The 25,893-nt window shown below is 36.0% G+C and overlaps 1 protein-coding gene across 4 annotated transcripts in view; it reads left to right on the top strand.

Moving 5' to 3' along the window:
- ICE1 (interactor of little elongation complex ELL subunit 1) overlaps positions 1–22,500 on the top strand; it is a 72,602-nt gene extending 50,102 nt beyond the window's left edge. For 2 of the 4 annotated variants that reach the window (XM_053980148.1, XM_053980235.1), the window contains 8 exons: positions 4,647–4,999; positions 6,180–10,622; positions 12,379–12,547; positions 15,416–15,576; positions 18,197–18,387; positions 19,553–19,659; positions 20,566–20,664; positions 21,599–22,500. In XM_053980148.1, coding sequence (XP_053836123.1) covers positions 4,647–4,999; positions 6,180–10,622; positions 12,379–12,547; positions 15,416–15,576; positions 18,197–18,387; positions 19,553–19,659; positions 20,566–20,664; positions 21,599–21,780 — 5,705 coding nt within the window. In that variant the 3' untranslated portion in view covers positions 21,781–22,500. Of the gene's footprint in view, positions 1–4,646; positions 5,000–6,179; positions 10,623–12,378; positions 12,548–15,415; positions 15,577–17,292; positions 18,388–19,552; positions 19,660–20,565; positions 20,665–21,598 lie in introns of those variants that run through there. The other 2 variants (XR_008437545.1, XM_053980325.1) reach the window with 2 other exon arrangements.
- The last annotated feature ends 3,393 nt before the right edge of the window (positions 22,501–25,893 follow it).

The raw sequence follows: 25,893 nt of genomic DNA, 5'->3' as shown, positions 1-25,893 counted from the left end.
AACAATGTGTTCATATATGAAAATTGGAAGACTCATGAGGCTTTCCAAATATGCTGTTGTGAAAGCCTCATAGGATAATAGAGGTTTGTTAAACTTAATTTAAAAGCATTTGATAGTACTGTTACAAATCTACCAGTAATAAAGTTGACAGTACCTGCATCTGACCATCAGACCAGTAAACTTAGGCCATAATCTAAGGTTAATAAGACATTGATAGTGTTTTAGTCTTTGGAAATTTTAATCTCATATAGTTGGGGAATAAAATCACCTCCATTGTAAATAAACATTTAATGAAGCATTTGAAGAATCTTGCAACTGGGTTCTGAATATTTTGGTAAATTGGGTTCTCTAACATGCTCTGTTCATATGCTATGGTGAGATAACTGAAGGAACAAGGTAAAGACGCTGTCTGTGAGGAGCCAAGTGTCGTCAAGAGGTATTCTTTAACTGGGTTTTGAGCTAAATTTGGCTTACTACTGAGCTATACCCATGTTATCTGCTCATCTTTTTGTTTGGGGGTACAGGATAAGCTGCATGTAGATCTTAAATGCAGAGATGGAAAGGAGTGCACTTGAGTTGTCTAATATCAGATAATAGGAGATAAACACAGTGGTATTATATGTAAAACAAAGATGAGACTGAATCTCCAGGGATATATATGTTTTATGGTCTTGAGGTTAAAGTCCATAGTGCATGAGTGTTTTGAGAAGCAGACCTCTTTTCTGTCTTGAAAAACATACGAAAATCTCTCAAGGTTAACACCTTGAGATATAACAGTGTAGCATTGCATATTTAGTTTTGGGTATGCAGTTCACCATAGTTCTTTGTTTCATATCATGGAATATGTGGATTTGCTGTCTCAGAAAACAGAATATTGTCTGTAGCTTCAAAGAATAATTAGTGTATGAAGCATCCTGAAATTCACATCATTTGAAACAGGTTTAAAAATTCTGCCTCATTGTCAGGGCATTAAAAAATTTCTGTGGAGGAATTTTTTTTTCTCAGAGAAACACCACTGTTCTTGAGAAGCATGCAGTTGCTACTGCCAGGCATTCACAATCACTGTGCTGATGAGGTTTTGCTGTAAATTAGCTGAGATTCTATGGCTAGATTATTTATCTGGTCCTTCTTGAGAGGAAAAAAACACAAGAATTGTTTCAAAAAGTTACTTTGTTGCTTGGAGTAAGGAGAGGACAACTTGTAACAGTGAATTGCCTTGCAATGTGCCTAATCAAGAGTAAAGTTTTGAGTAGTGAAATTCAGTTTGTTTAGTACCAAGGCAATCAATGTTAGCATTGGATCACTTATTTAATCTCTGCTTCTTTCTCCACTTGGCGCGAAGAAGGTATTTCAAGTAGTACATGATAGATTTTGATGATATTTTCAGATCATAGTAATCTTAATCTTCTCTCAGAAGTGAGAGAAGGCAGCAGTGTAAGGGTTTGAAGCTACATGAACTAGATTTCAGGTTGTAGATTTCAGGAGTAAACTTTATAATTTCACTGAGTCACATAATGAACAAGAGTGTGATTCCCTGGATAGAGTGAAATTTGTTTGTGAAATACAATCTTTGAGAGGATCCTTCCAATGAGATGTGCTCAATATTAGTAAGGCTTTTCCTGGACCTGAGGTTCAGGCCAAGGTGCCAAGGAGTTGACACTTCGAATGAAGAAACTTAACTTATGTTGAATCTTTAAAAATTGCTATGACAACTTTTCCTACAGATAAATGGGTAACTATAAGAAAGGTATCTCATTCCCAAAGAAATGCAGTTATCAGGGACTGGGTTGGAAAGGGATGAGTAGAGAAGTTTGGAGAATCTCTTAGTTATTCAGAAATTATGTCTTTGATCCATTGTTCAGGGGAAATGTTTAAATGGATGATATGTATCAATATTTTTGGACTTGATGTAGGTACATGACTGATTTTGAGAGTATAGATAGGATGTAAAGTTCCTGATAACTGAGTATTATTGTGTAGTTCACTGTGAAAAGTAAACTTCCTAACTGTCTAAATGGAGTCCTTAGAGGGGCAAAATATGTAACGGTCTTGCTGCCCGCTTCAGTGCGGGGTAAATTCTGAGCTTTGAAATGATTATCATAAAACAACATGAAAAAAATCTAAGAGACAACCATCTTCTGAATTTTCCTTATTTTCTTTGTTTCTGCTTGTCAAAGATCTTCTTTTGCCTTGGTTTGGAACTCAGATTGTAGAAAGAATGTAGGTTTGTCCTGAGAAAATTTAGAACATCCTGGAAGCTCTATGTGACTGTGGCTTGTAAATGGTTTTATAAAACAATGTATTATTGTAATACTTATAAGATGTAAAGGAAATGGCAGAGCTTTCTTATCTTTGGTGAAAATGATGTGCTAGGGCCCTTCAGGCTCATCGGTTTCTCCCTCCTCCTGGTGTCCAGTGCAGTAATTGAGATTTTTCATGGAGCTGCTACATGAAGTGACTGAGATGGATCTTTGAAATAGGGTTACTGATCAATTTTTCTAATTTACTTCTTCAGTGGTGCTGATGTATCAGAATGTGCTTAAAATTTTTTGATTGCTGAGGAGGCTATTTTGACCTATCAAGTTAAATTAATATTTTTGAATATAATACTACCATTGATGTTGCTTTGGGAATATCTGTGCAAGTTCTAGTAGTGGATTAACACAGAGAGCAGTAATGAAGCATACAATTTTTTTCCCCCCAACAGAATGCAAGTTGTGCCAATTAAATTAGTACATCCTATACTCAAAACCATTTTATGCATGTGCTGTTCTTTCTACTGTGGGATGGTGTTGTGACTTGCCTCTGAGGCAGGGCAACCAGATTTGTTGCTAAAGGATCCTTTGGGGTGGACTAAAGTAGAAAAACGCTAAATAATTGATATAACAACAAATTTTATTAGCACTGCTTTGAAACCATAAATGGAAAACACTGTAATGAATTAGAAAGGGGTGTATAGCTATTCTGAAGTGTGTGATCACCCTAAAGAGGAAAACTGGAAAGAAAAAAGAAGACAAAAGACAGAGATAACCACCACCTGTGGCTCCAGTGATGTGTGCATGATCGTGGTCTGTGATTGTGATATGCACTAGGAGTCCATCAGAGGTGGAGGCCCGCATAAGCATCAAAATTTGGGGTTTTTCTGACCCTAATCTTTCTAGTAAACACCCCAATACCTCCTCCAGGAGGAGTTCCGGACATGTACAATCTTCTTTTTAGAAGATCATGGAAGTCCAGCAGTGTCAAGAAGGGGTGTGAGAGTGTGTATTCAGGGCCTGGATAAAGTTTCTGAACAAAGGTTCTGAGTAAACTTTCAGAGTTTTGTAGCTTATGGCATGTGAGAGAAACTGTCATAAAAAAACCTTTACTCTGCCTCCACAGTTAAATTGTTTAACAGCGGTTTCTCTTTCAATCTAAACTAGCTTTTATAAGGCAAAATTTAGTCACACAATTTAAGTGATTCACTGCAGATGGTGTACTCATGTGTACACAGAACAGGCTTGATCTCTTGCTTCAATACTGCTGATTTTGTGTCCAGTAGTGTTTGTGAATACTATAAACAAGATCACACATAAAATATCAAATAAGAATTGCAAATACTACAGAGTAGATTTTAGTTCCATATGACACACTGGGGTTTGGGAATTGTTGATTACTGTCTTATTGGAGGTAATATTTTCATTTTATGAAGTTATAGAATTTAAATTTCAGGAAACTGGGCCATCTTTTCCCTTTTTGAAATATTTAGCATAATTATAGTACATTTAAATTATTTGTCTTTAGACTTTCCTGTATTAATGTGTTTTGTCTGCATAATAAATGAGTTACGGTGTAATAGTAAAAACTGTGATTTGAAAAGTAACAAAACAAAAGTACAATACAAAGAATCACGCAGAGCATTTGAACATGCATTCTTTTTGTTAGAATAACTAAACCTGTATAGTTGACATCTTGGAAGGGTTGTCAACTGCTCAGTATCTTTATCTTAGTTGTTCCAACTCCTTTGTGCATAGGATATGTTGTGGTGCTTTTTTTATTAAGGGTTCAGATCTGACTAAATAATACCATTAAAGAAAAATCTTGTGTGTTTAGCCTCAATATTTAAATTTAAAGAACAAACAATTTAAAAGCTTATGCACACTAAATCATAAACTAGAAATGTAGTTAAGAGCTTCCTTGTTGTATTTATGGCAGGGTATAATTGTAACTTACTTGGAAGTACAGCTACTGGCTCAGACCTGCAGGTTGCTTTAATCTGAGAATTACAGCCTGGGTGGGGAATGTCTGTGCATGGTTGTTCTGCTTTTCATAACTGTGAGTTACTGGCCAAAGACAGATAAAACATATGGACCTTCAATCCTACCAAGAATGACCCTTCCTGATGAGAAAAATTGGGAATGTTTTAATGATCCAAGTCAGACAGTTTGCGGAAAAGCTCTTTACGCACACATATGCCTTTTTCATTTAAAAATAATTGTGAATAACAATATCACATCTCTATAAGGAAAGCATTTCTGAAAGTGACTAAGATCTTCTATAGAAATGTCACTTGAAAATATGGTATTACATTTTTATTATTATTATATATTATCTCTATAAACAAAAATGGGAGGGCAGAAATTCTTAACAGTATTTTTCTGTCTTAGACACTGTACAAATCCACCAAAAGATCAGGAAGTGTGATGGCAAAACACTACCTTGGTGTTCTTCAGAGGAAAGTGCTGTAAAGCAAAATTCTGTAACAGCAAAGATAATTCAAACAAGTACTGAGCCTTTTGGAGATGATTGTGCTGTGAACAGGACTCCTGAAGAACAGTTGCACAGTGGTGAGGATAAAAATGTAGATATGATAATACAGACAGACAGGGAGCACAGCACTTCAGACTTCTCCAATCAGGAGCAGAGAGACCCAGGTGGAAATGTGATGGATATATTGAACTGGGCCAGACCTCTTCCTGCTCTCCTTTCTCCAGTACAGCTTTCACCACTGACTACACGGGTGAGTTTCAGGATGCATCTGACTTGGCACTTAACTTGGTCTTAAAATAACTGAAGAAATAATGATCTTATGTTCCTTGGCTTTTTTTTTTTTTTTTTTTTTTTTTTTTTTTTTTTTTTTTTTTTTTTTTGTATCAGTATTAGTTACTCATGCACTGAAAAGGTCACTGTGTATTTAGATCCATATGGATACTTCTTTAACCTTGTAGATACTGCTTGTGCAAGGGAGCAAAAACATAATCTTCAGAAGTGTATGTGTCACAATTTAACCCCAGTTAAAAACTAAGTACCACACAGCAGCTTGCTGAATTCCCCACCAGCAGGATCCTGAGGAGAATCGGAAGAGTAAAAGTGAGAAAACATGTGGGTTGAGATAAAGACAGTTTAATAGGAAAAGTTGTGCATGCAAGCAAAGTAGAACAAGGAATTTGTTCACTCTTTCACATGAGCAGGCAGGTCAACAGGGCTCCATCATGCGTAACAGTGACTTGGGAAGATAAATGTCATCAGTTCAAATGTCCTACCCTTCCTTCTTTCCCTCTCTTTATATGCTCAGCTTGATGCCATAAATGGTATAGGATGTCACTTTGGTCCGTTGGGGTCAGCTGTCCAAACTGCATCTCATCCCAACTTCCCATGCACCCCCCAGCACTCTCACCAGTGTGGCAGTAGGAGAAGCAGAAAAGCCCTTGATGTTGTGCCCGCACCACTCAGCAATAATGAAAACATCTCTATATTATTAACACCATTTTCAGCACAAATCTAAAACATACCCCCACAGTAGCTACTGTGAAGAAAATTAACTATCCTAGCCAAAACCAGTACACAGTCACCTATGTCTGAACTTGCTGTCATAATTTCCCAGTAGTGCAGACTTGAAGTCCCAATTTGTGTTCGATATAAGCTTGGCTTTCGTAGCAAAATTCCAGAGCTTGAAAGTTAAAACCTGCTCAAATGCTCTTTTCCGGTAATTTTAGAATGCAAATATGTAGATAAAGAAATCTCGACTTTCATTCACTGTGAAGAGCAATGATGTCGAGGGTTGTAATTTTGTTGCCCAGCCTTATTCTCTCAAAACCATTGCATGTCAGGGCCTTAAGTGTACTTGTTTAGAAAAGTAGGTCCTAAAACTGATACTGGGGTTCAGATTATTAAATTTGGTGGTTTTTTTTTGATTGAAGGATATGTTCTTGGGAGAAGTCATAGGTTCCAGTGATGAAGAAGATGATTGCAGTACTTCTGCAGTGGAGGGTCTTCTACAAGAAGACCAAGTTCAGCCTCCAAGTTGTAATGTAATCGGCCCCAGTGATGAGCATGGTTTTGATGCAGAAATCTCACTTAATCTGAGTTGGAATGAAAAGAATATTCATCTCAGTCCTAAGACGTCAAGCAAGGAGGAGAGAGAAGCTGAAAGAAAGCAAACTGAAGGTGCTACTCTAATTATAAACATGGTAACTAACAAAAACTGTTTGGAGGAGAATTCTGGGGATGTGGAAACTGAGAACAGAGAACTAACTGGAGCAACAGCACACAAATCGGAAGACATGGAAGAACAGAAAGGAGATGGTGAGGACATGGACAGTGAAGAGGGAGATTCTTCAGCAGGTTTTATGTTACAACATTTAAAGCCTCAGAATCAGATAGAAGAATGTAGTGTGGTAGAGCAAACAGAGGAGAAAGTAACCTTAATTAGAGCTGTTGATAATGAGGGTATACATGAAAAATGTGGTGAAATAGTGAAGAGAGAGAGAGAGAATTTGGAAGCACAGAGAGAAACTCCCAGAGAAGCCTCTGTTCTGCAAAATGTTACTCATTTGCTATCTGAGCAAGGCAATGTGCTTCCAAGAGAAGATGCTGAGGAAAAATCTGATGTGTTGATAGAAAATGAAGTGGTTGAAAATAAATCAAAAAATGTAGTCAAATTAACTAATATGGCTGGAGCTATTGAAATCTCTGCACACTCTCAGTGCTCTGAAATAAAACACGACAGTGAAGAGATTCTGGAGAAAAAACATACACAAACAAAAGACAAAATGAACAGAGAATGTGAACCAGAGTCTGTTAAAATCTCTAGGCATTACTTACCTGTATCTGCTACTGAAGGAATCAGAACTTTGTCAGTCATTCCAAAAGATGAACAGCTCAAAATTGAAGACATGAATGTAACCAGAGCTCCAACCACTGAGCTAACTATGAAATTTAACACAGGAAGTGTTCTAGAAATAGCTGAATTGTCAGAGCTACTCCATAGTGCAGAAAATGTCAAACTAGTAGATACAGAGGAGGTGGTAGGTTTACAAAGCAAACCACATCATAAGGAAGATGGTAGTAATTTATCTCAGAGGAAGTCAAACTTAGAAAATACACTTGCACTACCAAAGACAGCATGCATTATTGGTGCAGCAAGCAGTGCAGCTAAGTGTGAATCCTCTGTGTTAGATTTTACAGAAGTGAAAGGTGAAATAAAACAATCTGAAAACTTATGTAAGACATTAGAATGTGGGCAGTCCAAACCTCAAAACTTTAGACTGTTTGAATCTGTAGAGACTGAAGTCAGACTTAATCCAGAAGATTGCAGAGGGGAAAGCAGTGAGTTGTTAGCAAGAGGGAGTACTATTGAATCTATTTTAATAGAAAGTAATCCTATTTCTCAGGAACAGTTTGGAAAACCTCTGACTCAGCTCTTGAGAATTGAAAATATTAAATGTGGTAAAATAGAAGGGAAATTAAATAAACAAAGCAAGGAATTGGTGACTGAGACTTGTTCAGGTTCACTGAAGTGGGAAAAGAATGTTGTGAAGAAAAATAATATTTCGGAGATTATTTGCCAGCCTACTTCAGAAGTGGATTATAGAAGTGGCTTGGCTTTTTCTACTCAAAAGGACTTGGAGAAATGCTGTATAAATAATGAGGAAACCAATTCTCCTGTGCAAGTGGGAATTGGCTTGGAATCCACAAGATCTCCTGATCTAAATCTCAGTCTTCAGAAAGTTGTTGGTTTCCTTGAAACTAACTTAGCAGGAAAGGCTGCTTTTTCCTGTACTTGGGAAAGCAACAGACATACAAATTCCATTATGAGTACTACTTTTAACTGTTCTCCAGAAAACTTAGAAGAGGGTGCTGAGATTCTGTCTACTGAAAAAGTCAACATGGGCAAAGAACTGGGCTGCCCTGAGAGAGAATATATACACAAAAAAGAAGAGAAAACTTCAGATGAGGAGCAGCCAGTAGATGAAGAACCTCAGGCATCTGTTAAGTCGCAGATCATATATGCAAACCCTTATAAGAAGAATGCCTTTCTCCTCCAAAAGTTTGATTGTCAAGAATCAGGATGCAGGACTTCTACGTGGAAGGTTAGAACAGATCCTTCTAGAACTAATTCACTAACAGGTGGGGGAGAAAGTAAAGAACTGAATGGTTTTGTGGGTTCTGGGAAAAATGCCATAATAAGGTGTAAAAGTGATTTTGATATGCTAGAGCAGAGCAATGACTCTGAAGAGAAAGACTGTTCTATACAAAATGTTAAGTATGTGAAGTGTTCTGAATGTGTTCCAATGTTTAGAAACAAACTGAGAGCTTCCAGCAGAATTGCATTGGATACTCTGGAAACTGGTGCAATTGTTGATGCTGATTACCAAGTATGTGAACTTCATTCAATGATGCACCCAGGAAATGCTTTCACAGTTAGTCACCTAAAAGCAGACGCTATTGTGGATATGAATACACACTGTAAACCAAACAGCTCTGGAGATACTGCAAATGAGTGGTCAAGTGTAACTGGGGAGGGTTATCCTGAAGACTCAGCCTCTTGGAAAACAGAATGTATATTAGTAACCTCTGAAAATACTGAGAGTGCTAATGAACATATGGTGGAGTCTAACATAGCTGGATGCATCAGTCACAGTGAGGAAAGTCTATTAAAATCTGGAACATCAAAGGAAAACCCTGTGATGCCACATACTTCAAAAAATAGGTTGCCACTATGCAAGATGTTAAGCAGATTCTCAGAAAACTGCAGGCTGACTGTAAAAACCAGTAAATTAAATACAAGAATGTTAGCACTTGGCAATTTCTTAGAAGAAAATTATTCTAGAAAACTTCAGTCAAATGGGAAGCAAGGTTTATTACGCAGTGTTGATATGGAGGACTCCGTCTTTGAAGAATATAATAATAATAATAATCAAACTTACACTGCTTGCGATACAGGAGAAGGCAGCACTGATGTTATCATAGATAGTGGTACAAAAAAAAAATTACTCAAATATCTTCCAGATCCAGCCCTCTCTGATGTAAGGTGCAGTTGTCAAACAGTTGGTCAGCTTTCTGAACCACAAAAGACAGTATTTGAGAAGTTACCTATGGTGGAATCAGATTCTTGTGCTCTCAAGAAGAGCAATAAATGTAAGTGTAAAGAGCAAGAACCATCTGAAATCTTGACTGTTTCTACCAAGACAGCTGCCCAAGTAATGCATACCAAGCTATCAAAGAACCTGTTTCAAGGTAAAAGAAAAACAAAGACTCTTAAAGTTACTCAGCCAGTTCTTGCAAATGCTAATACTTCTCTGGCAAAAAAATGCTCATCTGAGATGATAAATAAAATCAGGGAAGAGATAGGTCCTCCTCTGCCCCCCTTGCTACTGCCTCTGATTACTACTCCTCCAAAAACTGCCTGTACTATGTCCCCTGTAATGTCTTCTACAGGTCAATGTTCTTTGCTTTCCCCTCTTGATGACCTGATATCCCCACTATGCAAAACTCCTATTCTTCCTCTCATGTCCCCATTAACAGATACTCCAACAGTAAAATCTGCTCTTTTATTTTCTCCTCCCTCACCCTCAGAAATGGCAGTAGGTAGACAGATTTGCTCCTCACCTTTGAAATTTTGCACTTCAATTCCAAAGCATGCACTTCCCGTTCCAGGAAGATTTCCTCTCTTTGCAGCAGTTAGTGATGGTCCAAGTGCTCCTCAGGAGAACTCTGTGAAAATACTGGACACTATGTATCCAGAGCTGTCTGCAAGGGCAAGGACACTAAACATTCTGAAAGGCAATATTCAGCTTAACCGATGCACTTTTTCAGACATCCAAAGTTTGCCAGGACCTGTGTTTCAAGCAGGTGGATTCAAAGCAATTGCATCTACCTCAACTGCTTTTGTTAAAGCTGGGAGCAATTTGAAATCTGATAGTAGCAAAGATGAAGACAAAGATGTGCAAAATCAGCAATTATTTTCAAATCATCTTAGAAAAAGGACACTATTGCAGGTATCTATGCCAAGAAGTGCCAAAAGACTGAGGCTGGACAGTGAACCGCCAAGGATGGAGCCCAGTGATATTACTGCTGTCAGAAATACTAAAAACACCATCGCTGAAATGCAGGAGGCTTTCCATGGTAAAAGCTATGAAATCAGTGATTCATCACAATGTTCCAATTTAGAAGAATCACTGCCAGTAAAGAAGGATTCTGACTGCCAGAAAGTTTCTTTGGCATTAAAGAAAATTGCTGAATCCTGTTTTGACTTGTTACCAGTTATCAAAGGTCATGTGTATGTTGGTAATATCTCAAAGATTCCAGTAATGACAGATGAAGAGAGAGAAGTTGTCTATGAATTTGGTATAAACAACAAGGTAAGTTGCATAATTTTTAATTTTATTGTTTAATAATCACTTCTGTGCAGATGGAAAGAGTATAAGTTTGTAGTATTTGAATTCTCAATTGTTGTGGCAATATTCTGTGGCAAAGTGTAGTCTTGAAAGGTTATTAGAAATCTAAATTTGTATAACATAAGAAAATACAGAACTGCACAAGAAATTACTGTTCAGTGGTGTCCAAGATGCAAAACTGCATTTATAAATACATATGTTTTTTTGATGTATGCATAAAGCACTTTATTTTTGCAGCACTTTTTGAAGTGGACAGTATTAACAGTTGTAGGAGTTTCTCCAAAATTACTCTATTTTATTTTAATTTAAAAATATAAACTTCAATGTATATACTGGTATATAAATTAGTTCTATGTTTACCTTTACTATTCTACATCAGGTTATTAAATTTAATTTTATTGGAAAATTCTTCCCTTATTTTATTTCTCAGAGCTTCCTTTAGCATCAGTTCTGAAAAATTTTGCTTCAGTTGCCATCTTTATGTAGTAAATAATTTGTAGTTTACAGCAGAGCAATTCACCAACTGCAACATTTTGTCCTGTTACAGTCCTTGTACGTAATTAAGTTCTCCTCAGAAGTTGCCACCAAGACCTCAAGTCTCTTTGTTAGGAGTTGTCAAGTCTGGTAACTTCATAGAAGCAAGGCTTGTAGCTTTATGTTTTCAGGTCCAGCCAGTAGCAAGCCAAAGTACATGCTCCTAGTAGAGAGACATGCACACAGTACACACTTGCTTTTATTCCCTTGTCTGGTTAATCAGGTTGAAATCCTGGTAGAGGAAAATACATTCATATATATACAGACAATATGGATTCCCCCAGCAGCTAACATTAGGCACTCAGTATATGCAGCAGGTGACTGATATTCTTCCTGCTTGTCTCATGCACTGACAAACTTAGAGAAGTGTACACACATTCCTCCAGCAGCTAGTCCTGACTTGTGTCTGGGCCTCAGACTTGTGGTCTTTCAGGTAGCTGGCTTAGACCTTCTGGTTCCTCCCAAAGCTAACACTTGGAATCCCTGTTGTCCACAGATACCCAGTCTGAACTGTGTACTCTCCAGCACCTGGCTCCTAAACCTCTCATTCTACTCCCCACTTTCAGGTCTCCCTCTAAGCATCCCCTAGTAAGTCATGCACACTCTGCACAATCCTAATATTCTTTTTCCTTGCATCTCATATTAAGTCCCATGTTACTATGGGCAGCAACATCTCCTCCCCATCTCCTGCAGTGTGTACAGTGATCTGGCAAAAGACCGATGTTAACTTGCCTAGTAAATCTCACACCTGGACAATGGGCTGTTTGTCCTTCTTTGGCATCTTTGGAAGTAGCTAAGTCAGGGTGCTTACATTTGCTCTGATTAGGTTATTTGGGTTACTCTACCTGTCATTATTCCTCTCCTCATTACTTCCACTCGTCATTATTCTCTATGTTCTTTGAGGAAGATTGTTGTTAATCACATAACTAAACTAAACAATTTATATTAAAACAATAGTAGCCCTGTTCTTCATTTGTTTGTGACATGTTTATTCTGGGAAGTTGCCTGCTCTTCCCTCTTTTTTCTTTCACTGGTTGCCTCTGATTTACTTTCCTGCATTTTGATATATATGCAAACAATATTCCTGCAAATAAGATAGTAGTTCTTTTTACTTTTTATACGACTACAATGTTGTCAAGTATTCTTAAGTATGTAACAGTCTAACAATATGTTTTGTGTCCTATAGCATTTAGCAGAGTCCTTGCTGCATGTTATTCTCAATAAGCTGAAGGCTCAGAAGAATGCCACAAATTATAATTTCAGTCAGGCTCTGTGTCGAGTCTATGCAGGAATTTGTCGACAGTTGGGAGATTTGGAAAGAGCCCGCCTTTTCTGCTATAGTCTACTTAAAGAAGGTATAGTGTGGCTTAGTGGCCTTATATCTTAAATGTGCTGTGTGTCTTTGCTGTAGTGTGTCAGAAATATTATGTTTGTAAAAAAAACCAGAAATCCTATTCAAGGGTTGTTTTCCTGTTCAGGGGTTGTTTTCCAGAACTTTTCTGTAATGCAGAAGTATAGACTGTTCTAGAAGAAATTCCCCTTCTCATAGTTCCACCACATCTGTACTGTAGTTTTGTCGTGACCTGGCCTCTTAGTAGTCTACGTATTTTTCCAAGGAAATATTTTGTTTAGGATATGCTGTGCTTTCATTTCCCCACCATCTCCAAAATGATAATGTGATTTCTGGGAATTTCGTCCTTTTAACCAATTAGTATTTTCTTATTTTAATTGAGGAGGTACTGATTCATAAAGTAAGTGTGATTTAAAACCAGGTATTTAAAATAGTTTCAGGAGCTGGACAATACCTTGATCAAAACCAGGGTATTTTTATAATATATCCTCCTTAAAATCTTTTTACTTCCTGTTATCCAAATTCTTGCTTTGTTGAGAAGTTTTTTCCATTTTGGTTCCCTTCCTTTACTCCCCTGCCTTTTGGTCACAGGAACAAAGGTAACACACACATATTATTGTTAAGTTAAGAATCTTAGTTTTGGGAGATTAATATTCACTAAGTTTAAAAATAGTATACTGGTGTCTGTGTTTCACATTAAAATAAAATCCAAGAGTGCTGACAAAGTGCTAAAGCTTGAGATTTTTTCAATTACTTGTTATCTTTCATATAACATTCCTGTCTTTTTTTTTGTTTTAATCTTAAAAAGGTTTGTGATTTCATTTTGTTCTTAATTACCATTTTTGAGGTGGTGTAATATTTTCAAGTTCTTTTTTGAACTCCTGTTTTCCCTTCTGTTTTTCTATCCTTCAGTCTGTTATAACTCTACGTCTTTCATGTTAATAGTTTTAATACTGCACTATGTTATAAGCTATTACTTGTCAGATATATTTTCTGCATCTAAAATAATAATTAAACCTTTTATTTTGCAGTATCTTACTGCCTTTTCTTTTTGTAGGCTCTTGCAAATATTAAACGTTTCCCCTTTTTTCCTTTCTTTTTCCTTTCTAAGATCCAGACTTTAATAGCTAAATGCAGACTTCTATTGGATGATTATCTCTTCTATACATTGAATTGCATAAGTTTCTATTGTCATTGTTCTGTGGTTTTATAGTTATTTTTTGAGTGGGAACAGCTGTAAACACATCTTAAGTGCTGTTTAGGCATTTTAAAATTTGTTTGGTTTTATTTGATTACTATGCATTTATTTTAGGGTTTTCTCTTTCATGTAGTTTCATATATTTCCATCAGAATTATGGCAACAAAAGCTACACAATTACCAAATTCACTATAAACAGTGACTAGCATCATCTGTTGTCTTGATGACTTGTCCATCGTTTTTGTTCTGTTCTCCTTTCAAGTATTCTGCCTTAAGTGACTAATAAAGAATATGTTACCTTTTTGGTTAATTTTCCTTTTACCTCTCCTCTGTTCCCTCCCTTTTTTCTTTTTTTTACTTTTCTTTGTTTCTGATGCCCCTTGAACTCTTACTCATCGTTGAGTGAATTTTATAAGTGTTTCAAATTCCTGGGCAGGCAATTCTAGTTGTCAGTAATTCTAGTTCACCGACAGTCCTGATAGAAAGAAGTTCTGATAGAAAAATGTGAATTCTTCATATGATGAGCAGCTTCAGAGTAGAAGGTCCATCCAAAACACTTCATTGAAGTCTAAATTCTTTATATTCAGTAAAGCTTCTTGATTTGTTGTATTTTGATATGCTTTCTAGTACTTAAGATCTTTCAAAAAATGTAGAAGTTATGCTGAAGTGAAGAGGGAAGGTATATTCAGTTTTTTTGATTTCATTGGTTTTTGTATAATGTTCCAGGCATATGTATTCCAGTATAGCATTTCATGCATGAAAGTAGTATCTGCTTTTTTACTTATTCCAATGTATTTGTTATTGCTTACAGTCTACACATTCATGTTTTATATTAGTATTTTGCCTTAGAGCTCTCAGCTTTGGTATTCAGAAGGGTCTCTTGGTTTCCCATTGATGGCCTAGAACTGTCCTGTCTAACTGATAGCTGTCAGATACTTGCTCTGAATTACTTTATTGAATGAAGGTTCTTCAATTATGGAGTAGCACAATTTTTTACGTCTATGGAAGTACAAATGGAAGCATGTAACATTCATAGATGCTCACATACAACTTGCATAATATATAAGTTTTCTGACAAAGTCTGGGAAACTGCTGAGAAATATCAGATTTGAATTTCTGTGAAAGTTCTTTGCGGGCTTTATGTATATATCTCATATATATATAATTATATATAATTTCACAGGTGAATGGGTGCAAGGTATTAGCAAGTACTGTAGATTTTTTTTCTTTGGACTAATTCTAGTTTGGCCCAGTGATCAGGGTGCTTATTTGTGACTGGAATGTATTAGGTGGGTTGTTGGAGTGCATCTTCCAGTCTAATTTAATCTTAAAAGAATCCAGTTTCAATGCTCTAAGACCACTCTCCTTCAGTGAACTAAAGTGTAGTAAGAAAGATGAAGAGAAAGGGAATGAAATTACAGTGGGGGAGGTGGCTTAAGATTTCTTGGGGTTCTGCTGGTGTTTCTTTTTTTTCTTGGATCTTTTCTTACTTAGTCTTGGGACTGAGATGTTGTAGTATGACTCCCTTTCTTTAGGCTTGAGTTGTGATGTGACTTCTGTGCCTTTTTTCCTAGTTACCTTGCTGAATGTACTACTAGCTTTTAATACCTGAATATATTCATTTTTGTGTTTTAAATGTTAAAAATTTACTTAATTATTTCTTTTTTTCCTTAGACTTTCCAGACTCAGAAAAATTGCTTTTATTTATCACAAACATATGGTCTGACATATTTGTCTTCCAAGGTGCAATTAATAAAGCTATGCAATTAGTTGTCAGGCAGAATGCAAGCAATGAGATGCTGGCCTGTTTAAGTGCTTATCTCAACTGGGAACAGGTAATGTCTGATTTCATTGTCAGTATCAGCTTTTGTCTGCATTGGTTGCTTTGCTGGCTGAATCAAATCAAGCAACTTTATTTTCTAATGAAGGGTGTGAATATCCCATAGAAGCTGTACAATTGCACAACTAATGCTACTTTAGGCATTTTTTCCCTAGTTGTCTAGACCCTACTAGAATACAATACTTTTCTTGTTTTCCCTGTTAAATATTAATCCATTTACTGAACATTAAAAGTAGAGGTTGTTTTTAAACTTTTAACTAGAGCGTTGTTGGACTAGGGAATTCTTTCCATCTGTGGATCTGTTCTTTGAGATGTTTCTTTTGCTTTGTATTGTTGCTTTTTAAAATATGTATTTGTTTTGTCTTTTGCAGTTCTCTGTGTAATAGGTAATATGTTACTACAGTTAATTTAAAGATGAGGCTGTCTCTTTTTACTCATGATCTTTTTGCAAGGTAGACTGTAAATACTTGTTTATCACAAAAAAAACTTAATTTCATAAACAGTCAGTGTGATCAATACAAAACCAGTGATACCAGGAGAAGGATGGTCAGTGAGAGCTGACTTCAAGTCTTTGAGCTGTTCGGCAAATCATTTAATTTCTATCAGTTTTCAGCAGGCACATATTACCATCCTGAAAAGAATGTTGCAAGGAGGAAAAATTTAAATCATTGGGAGCAATTTTATATCATGCAGATGGAAAGTCAGAGGTGCTTTGCTTCTAAAGGAGCTTGTGTAACAGGCTTGTGTGTCTGTTTAAAGGCTAGAGCTCCATATTTTTGAAAAGTCCATATTAACGCCAGGGTTGCTTCCTGGAAATAAAATCATTTTGTATATATCAAGTGAACAAAATCATACTGATTCATAGCTGTCCTGGTTCTGGCCAGAACAGGGTTAATTTTTGCAGTAGCCAAAAGGGGGCATGGCTGGGACCTGGAGGTTAATTCTGTACCACCTCACATCGTTACCAGGGATTTGGGGAAGGGAGTCTCTTCTAGGGAGAATGAGTCCCTTCCAGACCAACATGGTGTGGTGGAGGGAGAGGTAAGGTATTGTTGTTTCCATGTGAATTGTTGGTCTCTCTCTTTTGTACCCTCCATCATTAGTATTTATTGTTATTACTGTTTGTTTTCTTATCTCATTGCTGTTTCCAGTAAATTGTTCTTCTTTCAACCTGTGATCTTTATATTTTGTGCCTCCAATTCTCCTCTCCATCCTGTCACAGAGAAGAGGAAGGGAGAGGAGAGAGGAAGCTAGCAGTTATTTGTTTCAGTGGGAGCACTAATTTGGAGAATACCATTGCTAAACCATGACAATAGCTCATCTATTCCCTATCCTAACATGCTGCTCTACAACTGCCTTGAGGAATGCAGTAGTCTTACTGCTGTCATCATAGCCTTTAGGTAGTTTTTTTTTCTTTAATCTCTTAAGCCAGCCCTGAATTTAATATGGTATCACTGAAATTACAGCCCCCTAAACCTCCTGCTTTAGTGCAGGAGTGAGTTAATTTGGCATGGATTTGTATCTGGTTTTTTTATTATTAAATCACAGTTGTGATGTCGCTTTAAGCTCTGGTATTCAGTTATGCTGTACTACAGTCCCTGTTTAGCAAAGAATTTGTATTCTCCATTCTGTTAAGTTACAGCTTTTAATATCATGCCAGTAGAGATGCACATAAGAATGTCCTAGTAAATGTTGCTGGAAATATTTGCAGTTACACTACCTACTTTATTAATGGGTCTCTGAAATATGAGAACTGCTGCAGCTGGGGAGAAATACCTCAGAATTTTCTATATTGAAGATAGGAGATGACATCATCCTGTCTGTAAGCTCTGTTTTACTTGGGTGGAAATACAGGTAAAAGTTTCAAGTGAATTGTGATTAACAGTCTGTTATACATATAATTTTTGGAGAAGCTTATTCTACTTCTGAAAGTAAAACTCACTTGGGGTGGGTATTTATTTCTTGGTCAAAGCATGTCATTTTAGTGACTTGCACCATGGCAGAACTTGCCAATTATATGTGGTTTTGTACTGAGGAGACCTGCCAAGCACCCATTCTGTTTATGTGATAAGCCTAGACTTTTTTATATGTCAGATATTCAAAAACTGTTTGTTTTATAATTTCCTTTCTTCTCCTAGCTATTTAATTAGCAGAATGGTTTTACACGACATATTTATTTACCTCAACTATTGAAAGTATTTGCTTGCAAATTCGTCCTTAATGAAGAATAAAGAGTAACAAATTTTTAAATTATTTATATTAGACTAATTATTAGACTAATCATCTTGCCCTGGAAAAAGACTCTTCTTATGTTAATGCTGCATTGAGAGAAATAAAAATCTCCAAATTGTAGGAGGAGATGAGAGAGCGGGTGTGAGATCTGTTTTTTCTTGTTTGGGTATTTTTATCCCAAACTCTCCTTTTAGTAAAGGCATCAGGAAAGATACCTAGTACTGAAGGTTTTGTGCTATGTACTCTGTTTGTGTTAATTCAAGCCAAAACTTGGATATATGGTGTAAGATGCTGTACACAGTCAGTATCAAATATTTGTAAAGAGTTTGGTTCTGGGCTGGTAACTTCTTATGCATTAAGATAATTACCTTCTGAAATTCCAGACTTCATCTTTAGATGCTGGTATTATGGTCTCAAACCTGCTTTTAGAAATGCAGTCATGTACAAAAGTAGAATTTCACCTGAGTGAGCAGTATGGAGAAGATCTCAGTGAAGATGCTTGGCAGTATATATTTGCTGTTGATCTACTCTGCTCTCATATGAAGTGGGATTGGACACATGATAATGTTATAAGGTATTGTGGCAATCACGTCTTTCAAGTGTTTTCCTTTGTGTTTTTTTCTGTGGTTTTTTTTGGTGGTATTTTTTTTGTTTCCCAAATTTGTTATGACTTAGCTTTTAGCATAATGAAATACTGCATAGGTATTTAGAAATGAGGATGTTTCAGCCAGATGAGACCTAGATTACTGTGTATGTGTGCATTATTTTAAGATAGGAGTGATCAGTGAGGAAATGTAGGATTTTATGGTATTGTCCCAAGAAATGAACCCTGTTAGAACTGTTCTAGTAAAGAATTGCTTTCAAAATAGCTGTATAAGATTTTGAGATGAATTGTCTGACAGCAAAGCAAAGTGATTGTCTTCTTCTGAACTTACTTGTTGAATTCCTCTTCCCCCCCAGTAGAAAACAAGGGTGGAATTTCTGATATGAAAATAACACTGCTTCTGTGCTGAAAGTGAAATATATCCATACTCATTAATGTATTATGTTGATTTCAGTCTGATTTTAATTTTAAAATAATTATAATACTTAGATTCAATGTCTTACATTTTCTTTGAACCTATAATCCAGGATATGGACTGCTACCATACTTAACCTTGTTTGAAAGACTCCATTTTGACAGCTACACTGATCTGACAGCCTTGATTTTCTATATAGAGGTTACATGACTTAGGGGACATTTGTTTATCTGTGACATAACATAATAAGTGACCCTTATAATCATTGTCTTGTATATAAATTCCATATCTTCATGTAGTAAATACGTTTTTTTGGTTGAAATACTTCAAAAATTATTAACAATTAGCTTCAGTGAAACATATGTAGTCTTAATTAAAGCCATACCAAGGTGGTTGTCTGTGAGTTGTGCTGGTAATAGGTAACTAGGTCTATTAGCATAATTTTAAGGATTAAAAAAGTCTTACTTTGGGTCCTTTTAGGTTTTAAACCAAGCATCACATCCTACTTGTAACATACAAAGTGAATTTTCAGTCATATAAAAAACTTACAAAACATATCAACATGACATTTGAAAGCAACACGATTTCATACACATTTGTCAAATCAGTCTACGTAAAATTAGTAATAAACAAAAGAGTCATTTGCCTTCATTATTGTATAAATACTATAACCACCCCTTCATGCAGTATGAGATTTTCAAATTCATTTTTCTTTCACAGCAAAGTGCTTTGGCCTTCTATGGATAACTGGATAAAGAAGAGAAAGGGGCATGAAACTGCTCAGTCAATTCGTGATAGTGTTATAGCATTGACACTCAGGCTAATTGGTAAGTAATCTAAATTCTTTGTTGAACTTCTATTTTGTATAAGTATGTCTTTATGAAAGTGTCAGGCCTGTCTGGAAAGGGGGTTGGAGTATTTTTGAATTTTATTGGATCTTTATGCATGTATTTTCTGTTTATCAGCCTGTGGAAAGCAGGTACTTAAGCTTTGAGAGATGTCATATTGATTCATGATAACAAATACTGACATGTTTTATGTATTTAAAATGAAATCATGTGTAGCCACACATACAATCATAGAAATCCTGATTTGGAAGGGACCCACTAGGATCATTGAAGTCCAACTCCTACCCTGCACAGTCTAGCCCCAGGAATCACACCATGTGCCTAATGCATCTTGAACTCAGACAGGATTGGTGCTGTGACCAGTTCCCTGAGGAGCCTGTTCCAGTGCCTAACCAAACTCTGGGTGAAGAACCTTTTTCTAATAGCTAACCTAAACCTCCCATGACACAAAATGTTTCCAGCAAAATGTATAAAATATGGTTTTTTATGCAACTTAATATCATAATAAATTTAAGTTAGATGAATTTATTTGGGATCTAGGTGGCATTTTATGTAAATATATATAATTTGAGTTTCAATAAATATTTTCAGTATGTTGGCCATATGACATTGTTTATTAAACAAAAATGGCATTCCTTCTGAACTTTATACTTAAAATTGTAAACCTATGGGAGGCTGAATCAATCTGAAGAAAAATGCCTTGGGGTCTTTAGTTACACAAGGAATTGGACAACTGCTGTTCCCAAGACAATGTGGTAACAAGAATTTTTTGTAGTTAAAATTTGCATTTTCTGTTGACACTTCAACAGTAAGTTGGGAAGTATAAAAGCTGGGAAGTTGATTGTCTAAATAGTCAGATATGTAGTAACTCTTTTTTTCTTTCAGGTCGATTAGGACAAATAGGTTTGAAGGAAGGCTATCTTGCCGCAGTGAAGAATATTAGTTCCATAATTGGACAGTTTGTACAGCATGCAAAAGATGAAGGTAATATTCTTTTAGAGGAACTTGAGTGTAACATCCACAATGTGAAGTTTTGCAATGCCAGAATATAAATTAACGTACACATGGCAAAATAGCCTGCTCGTGCAGTCTTTGTTAGTGTATAACAGGTCAAACAGTTTCAGTTTGATTCCCTTTCTGTTGCAAAGTTAATGAGCTATTAACAGTATTACCTTCTGTTTGAGACAGAGAAAAATTCTGAGATGGTTTCAGACACCTTGGAATTGGACTGTTTTATGTAAGAGCCTATCAGCTGCTTTAGAGATCACTTAAAGGGTGATCAAGTTAAGATCACTTGAAGGGTGATTGTAACTTGCACAGTAATAGCTAATTTTTTTACCTGAGCAATTATGCTGAAGCTAACTACTATTAAAATTGTTGTATTGGGAGAAAGTTCCAAGATACTGATGAGATGAAACAAGCCAGTTAGAGCAGCAGAGATCCACATTGTTAAGTTATTCTGGATGTTAAGTATTTGTTAATGTTAGGGAGCTGTTTTGAACCACCTGTATAACTTCTCTTCCTTGCAATCTCAAGTTCTAACTTCGTAGTGTATGGTGTACAGTGTACTGTCTGTATTTCAGACTCAGTTCAAACCCGACTGTTTTCTTAAGTCTGATTACTCTAACTAAAGTCACTAGATTCTCAACTCTTGTACACCTTTGAATACTGAAAAGTTGCTGAATTGAGAAAACTGGAAAGTGTTAGTATAAAATGAGACATTAGGGAATTTGTGTGCAGGTTGTCATCTTTGTACGTTATGGTGTTAGGCATCACAACTGTGGATGTGTTTTATTTTCAGTTCTTGAATAATAGTTTCTAGAGATTCAAGATTCCCTAAAACATTTTTGCTTATCAAAGTTTCTGTAAGCTGATTTTTCAAAGTTTCTATAAGCTGATTTTTGTTAACTTTTTGCAGCTATACCTTGGGGTGTGCAGCTGGCAGCCGTATATTCACTATGTGACTTGGGTTCAAGCAATCCAGAAGGTATTGTTGAGGTCATCCATGCTTGGAGAGCAAAAGTTCATAACAACATCCCTTCTGCTATCACAAATGGTATAGCTGAAATCACTTCTCTGTGTGAAATGGAGCTAAATTAAAATGTAGGGAAGTGGACTGATCTAAAGGAAGAAGTGCCTTACCAATTAAGCAGTAGTTGGTTCCAGTTAAAAACCATACAAAGTGATGTGTCTTCTTGTATTTCATGCTTTTAATCAGAATGTCTGATCATGCAAAGAAAGGTCAAGTATTTTATTTGGCTTTTCTCTTTGAAGGAAGAGTTTTTAAAAAATAAACAAAAATACTTGCTTTTCCTAGTAGCTGATTAGTTATCTAAAAACGAGTGCATCTTGAACTCCTGATATATTTCTAGTTTGATGACAATAAAAACCAGTAACAGTTTTCGTTCTTTTACTTACATCAGTTTGGAGTATGGACTATTTGACAGAATATTCAGTGTGACTTGAAAACTTGGCTCTATTATTTTGTACTATTTTTATAAAGTAACCATTCAGATAGCAGAACATTCCCCAGATTCAGCTTTATTTTGCTTGGGTTGTCTCATAAACTTAATTTAAAACACTTGCGGAAAACAGGTAGGAATTGACTTTTTGTGTAGCCATCATGGATGGAGTAACAGATACTAAATCTCTAAACTTGTATATATGGTGTATTCTGATGTGTCTCACATTTTATCTTGTTCCACTTGGGGAATTTTGTGTATGTAAATGGGGAGTTGGTTCAAAAAAAGTTCATGTTTCTGATGTTAGCTTCACTACACTCTGTTTTTGTATCTTTCATAATAAAAAAGACAAATACCATTGTGTTCTTGTTGACCTTTTAAATAACACAGTTAACTGTGGTTTTAGCTTATATAAATACTATTTTGGGTGGGCAGCAGGAAATTACCTGTTGAGGTAATTTCACTGAATGAATTGCCCATAACATTGCAGTTCTGGACATCTCTCCAAAAGTTTCTGGTATGATTTGGAGGCTTGCAAAGTAGCTTTAAAAAACTATTGAAAATTTGTATTTTCACTCTGTGGTTGTGCTCATGTGAAGGGGTGAGCTTTGCTAATGCAGATTCTTATTGTAATGGAACCTAGCTTCTGACAGAGTTTTGCAGTGCTGATATGCATTGTGATTTTTGTGCCTCTTCCCAGTATCACTACCAGTGCAGTCTCCTAGCCCTCTGAGAGTTTCTTTCCTCTGAGGAAACTATGTAGAGCAAAGTGGCCATTTATTTCAGTTGCAGCTGTAGCTGCTCATACTCTGGACATCAAATTGACCTCAGTGAGCTTACCACAGACAACTCAAGTCAATGAAAAATAATCTAGTAGTATTGGTGATACCTGTGCACAATAAGCATTGCTACAGATGTCTATCATGAAGGCTTCCAGTAGGGAATCATACAAATTAATTTGAAGCTGTATGATGTCTGGGACTCTGGGCATTTTAGAGATTGTGAAGGCTTTGGGGATTTTATGTGTAGCCTTCATTTACCCTTCTTGTACTAAAATGAGCACAAAATATCTGAAGTGGAAGAAGTCAAAAGAAAGCACAGGCTAACAATAAAAGAAAGTATGGATCATAAATCTGAAAACTAAAGGAAATGGAAAACAGAACAAATAAAAAAACTAAGAAAGTAACAAAGTGAGTAGAGGATCACACATGCTTTAGTGCAAAAATATTGCAACCCAAAAATCTTCACAGCAAATAGAAAAATCTATTTCCTTTAGAATTTGTATAAAACACTGGCATTTGAAGTATGTGAGATTCACAGGGGAAATACCATATTTTTCTAAGACAAAAAATCTACAACTATACTAATTTGGAACCAAATGAAAAATCATCAAAGCATATCCTCAAACCATTTTCATGAAAAATAGTCTGCTTATGTAACTGTAAGAAAAATCTTTGTGTGTACTGGAAACATAAAACTGATTTTAATTCTGTGTCCCTCTCTAATGCCCAATCAAACTGCGTTGGAATAAGTAAAATTAGAATAATTAATACCCTGAAGGTGTTTCCTTCTGTTAAATACTAATCACTCATCATTCATAAAAAACCCACTTGTAACTCCCACACACAGTATCAAATTTACCATATTTTAAAAGCTGTAAAATGTTGATATCCATAAAGGATAGTGATTTTCAGTATATGGAATGCTTTATCCATCTCAATATCTGTTCCAAATACTAAAGTCCTATTTTGTTCAAAATAGCCATTAAAACAGGGATTTACAAGTTTCTATCATCATTTGCAGATTTTTGCTTTTTTTTGTTCTCACACAAATATTGAGCATGTGGCTTGTCTGAAACTATGTGTATCAGGAGATGTTCAAGTTTTCACTTCCTCCATGCCTTCTCATATTCCTAAACTAAAACATGAAAAGCTGTCTCAACTGCTAAGACATTATTGTTAACAATCTAAGGCTAAATTCATGTCAGATTAAAATACTAAGCTCTAGCAGTTCTCCTGACTCAAATATAGGGGACAGTAAACATGTACAATAGTTTATTTATAAGGGTGGTTTTGACTACAGGCTTCTGACTTCATAACTGTATTATTTGATATTTGAAAAATCCCTGATATGTATTGACTCCAGGAGAAGAAACCTGTCATAAATAGTGGAGAGCAGTGTAACTTTGTCTATGTGTAGATGAACAGGATGCTGGAATAAGTTGTTCAAGGAAAATTTTATTTATCTATTTTTCTTGTTTAGTTGCCTTCATACTAAAAGTTATTTTTAGAGTATCTGTATCCTAACATGTTATACTGGCAGAATTATTTGATTGTTTACTCAGTCATCCCTTGCTGGAATACAAATTTTGGACATACATATCTTTTATTTAACTTTGTTTCTACAAAAAGTAGCATCTTTGGGCTAGGCTACTTGTTACACCACTAGGGTATTTTCCAGGATGATTTTGCCTTTCTAGGTATAGTAGAAAATATTTTTCAGTGTGAAGATTTCTTCATAAAATAAAAAATGTTGGATTCTAGACTGCTTAAAATTGTGAAAAATTCATATTTTATGACTGTCTTTTCACAAATATTAAATTGAATACTATATGTATTATGGAGGGTTATTTTGTAATACTGTATTAATCCTTTTTAAGTAGTGTGTTAAATATAGTTTTAGGTTACAACATAATGTTAAAATAGAAACTATGTGATGTAAGATATTTTTTACTAGCTCAAGAAAGGGATAAGATAATCAAGAATCTCTTTGCACAGAGATAACAGCAACATGAAACCTGAAGAGTTACAGCCTCCTTATCAGAAAAGACAAACATTCTTCCACCTTATCTCCGGCTTTATGGAACCACCAGGATTAAGGGGAAGAAGTTGACAAAAACCAGAAAAATTCTTAATTTGCAGGGAATTTATGCACCATGTATAAGGTATATAAATATGCAATAGGCTGTTGCTTTTAAGGGTTATTCCTTTGTTCACAAGGCAAGTTTTTGGCAGCTTAGTGCCCAAAAACATCCGGATGTCTGTAATTCTTTTTGTCTCGTAGTGTCCTAATCCTCATTGTCCAAATTTTTATTAGTTTAATTTTATTACTATTTTTTAATAACTATTTTATTACTAATAAACTTTTAAGATTTTAAAAACCAAGTGATGGGTGTTTTTCACAATTATGGTAGCAGAGGATGGTTTCTAACACGTCTCTGCCGGTGCCTTAGGAGTCAGGGTGAGGAAGACACATCCTGCCCTGTTAGGCAGCCTCGCTCTGTTCCCCTAGTGTGACCAACAGACGCAGGTTACGATCCCGATGGACAAAAGGAGACAATAAAACAAAGAAAAGGGAAAGGATTCCCTAAAACCGCGGTAATTAGCCCCTAAGACTAAAGTGTACCCGAAGAACAAAGACCCAAGGACAAAGAATAGGTAAGTTTTTGTTTGGACGGGGCGGATAAGGGGGGGATGAATGTGTGTGAATAAGAGGCGGCCTGGTTATCCCAGACCTGCCAAGTGAGTGCGGTAGTCTCCCATGGTGAGGTTTCAACTTTTCTCGAGAAAAGTCGGCCAGTAAAGAGACAAAGTGAGTGATAAAAAGGTGTGAGAGAATCCCCCCCAGGGAAAGTGGGACTGGGTCTCAGGGAAGAAGTGGAACCCCGTGGAGAGAAGAAGCTGAGGGTCTTCCTGGCATAATCCACTGAAAAGAAAGAAAAAAAAAAAAAAAAGAAGAAATAGTGTGGAAG

This window comes from Vidua macroura, chromosome 1 (genome assembly GCF_024509145.1).
Source record: "Vidua macroura isolate BioBank_ID:100142 chromosome 1, ASM2450914v1, whole genome shotgun sequence".
NCBI classification, from domain to species: Eukaryota; Metazoa; Chordata; class Aves; order Passeriformes; family Viduidae; genus Vidua; species Vidua macroura.
This window is presented reverse-complemented; position numbering and strand designations above follow the sequence as displayed.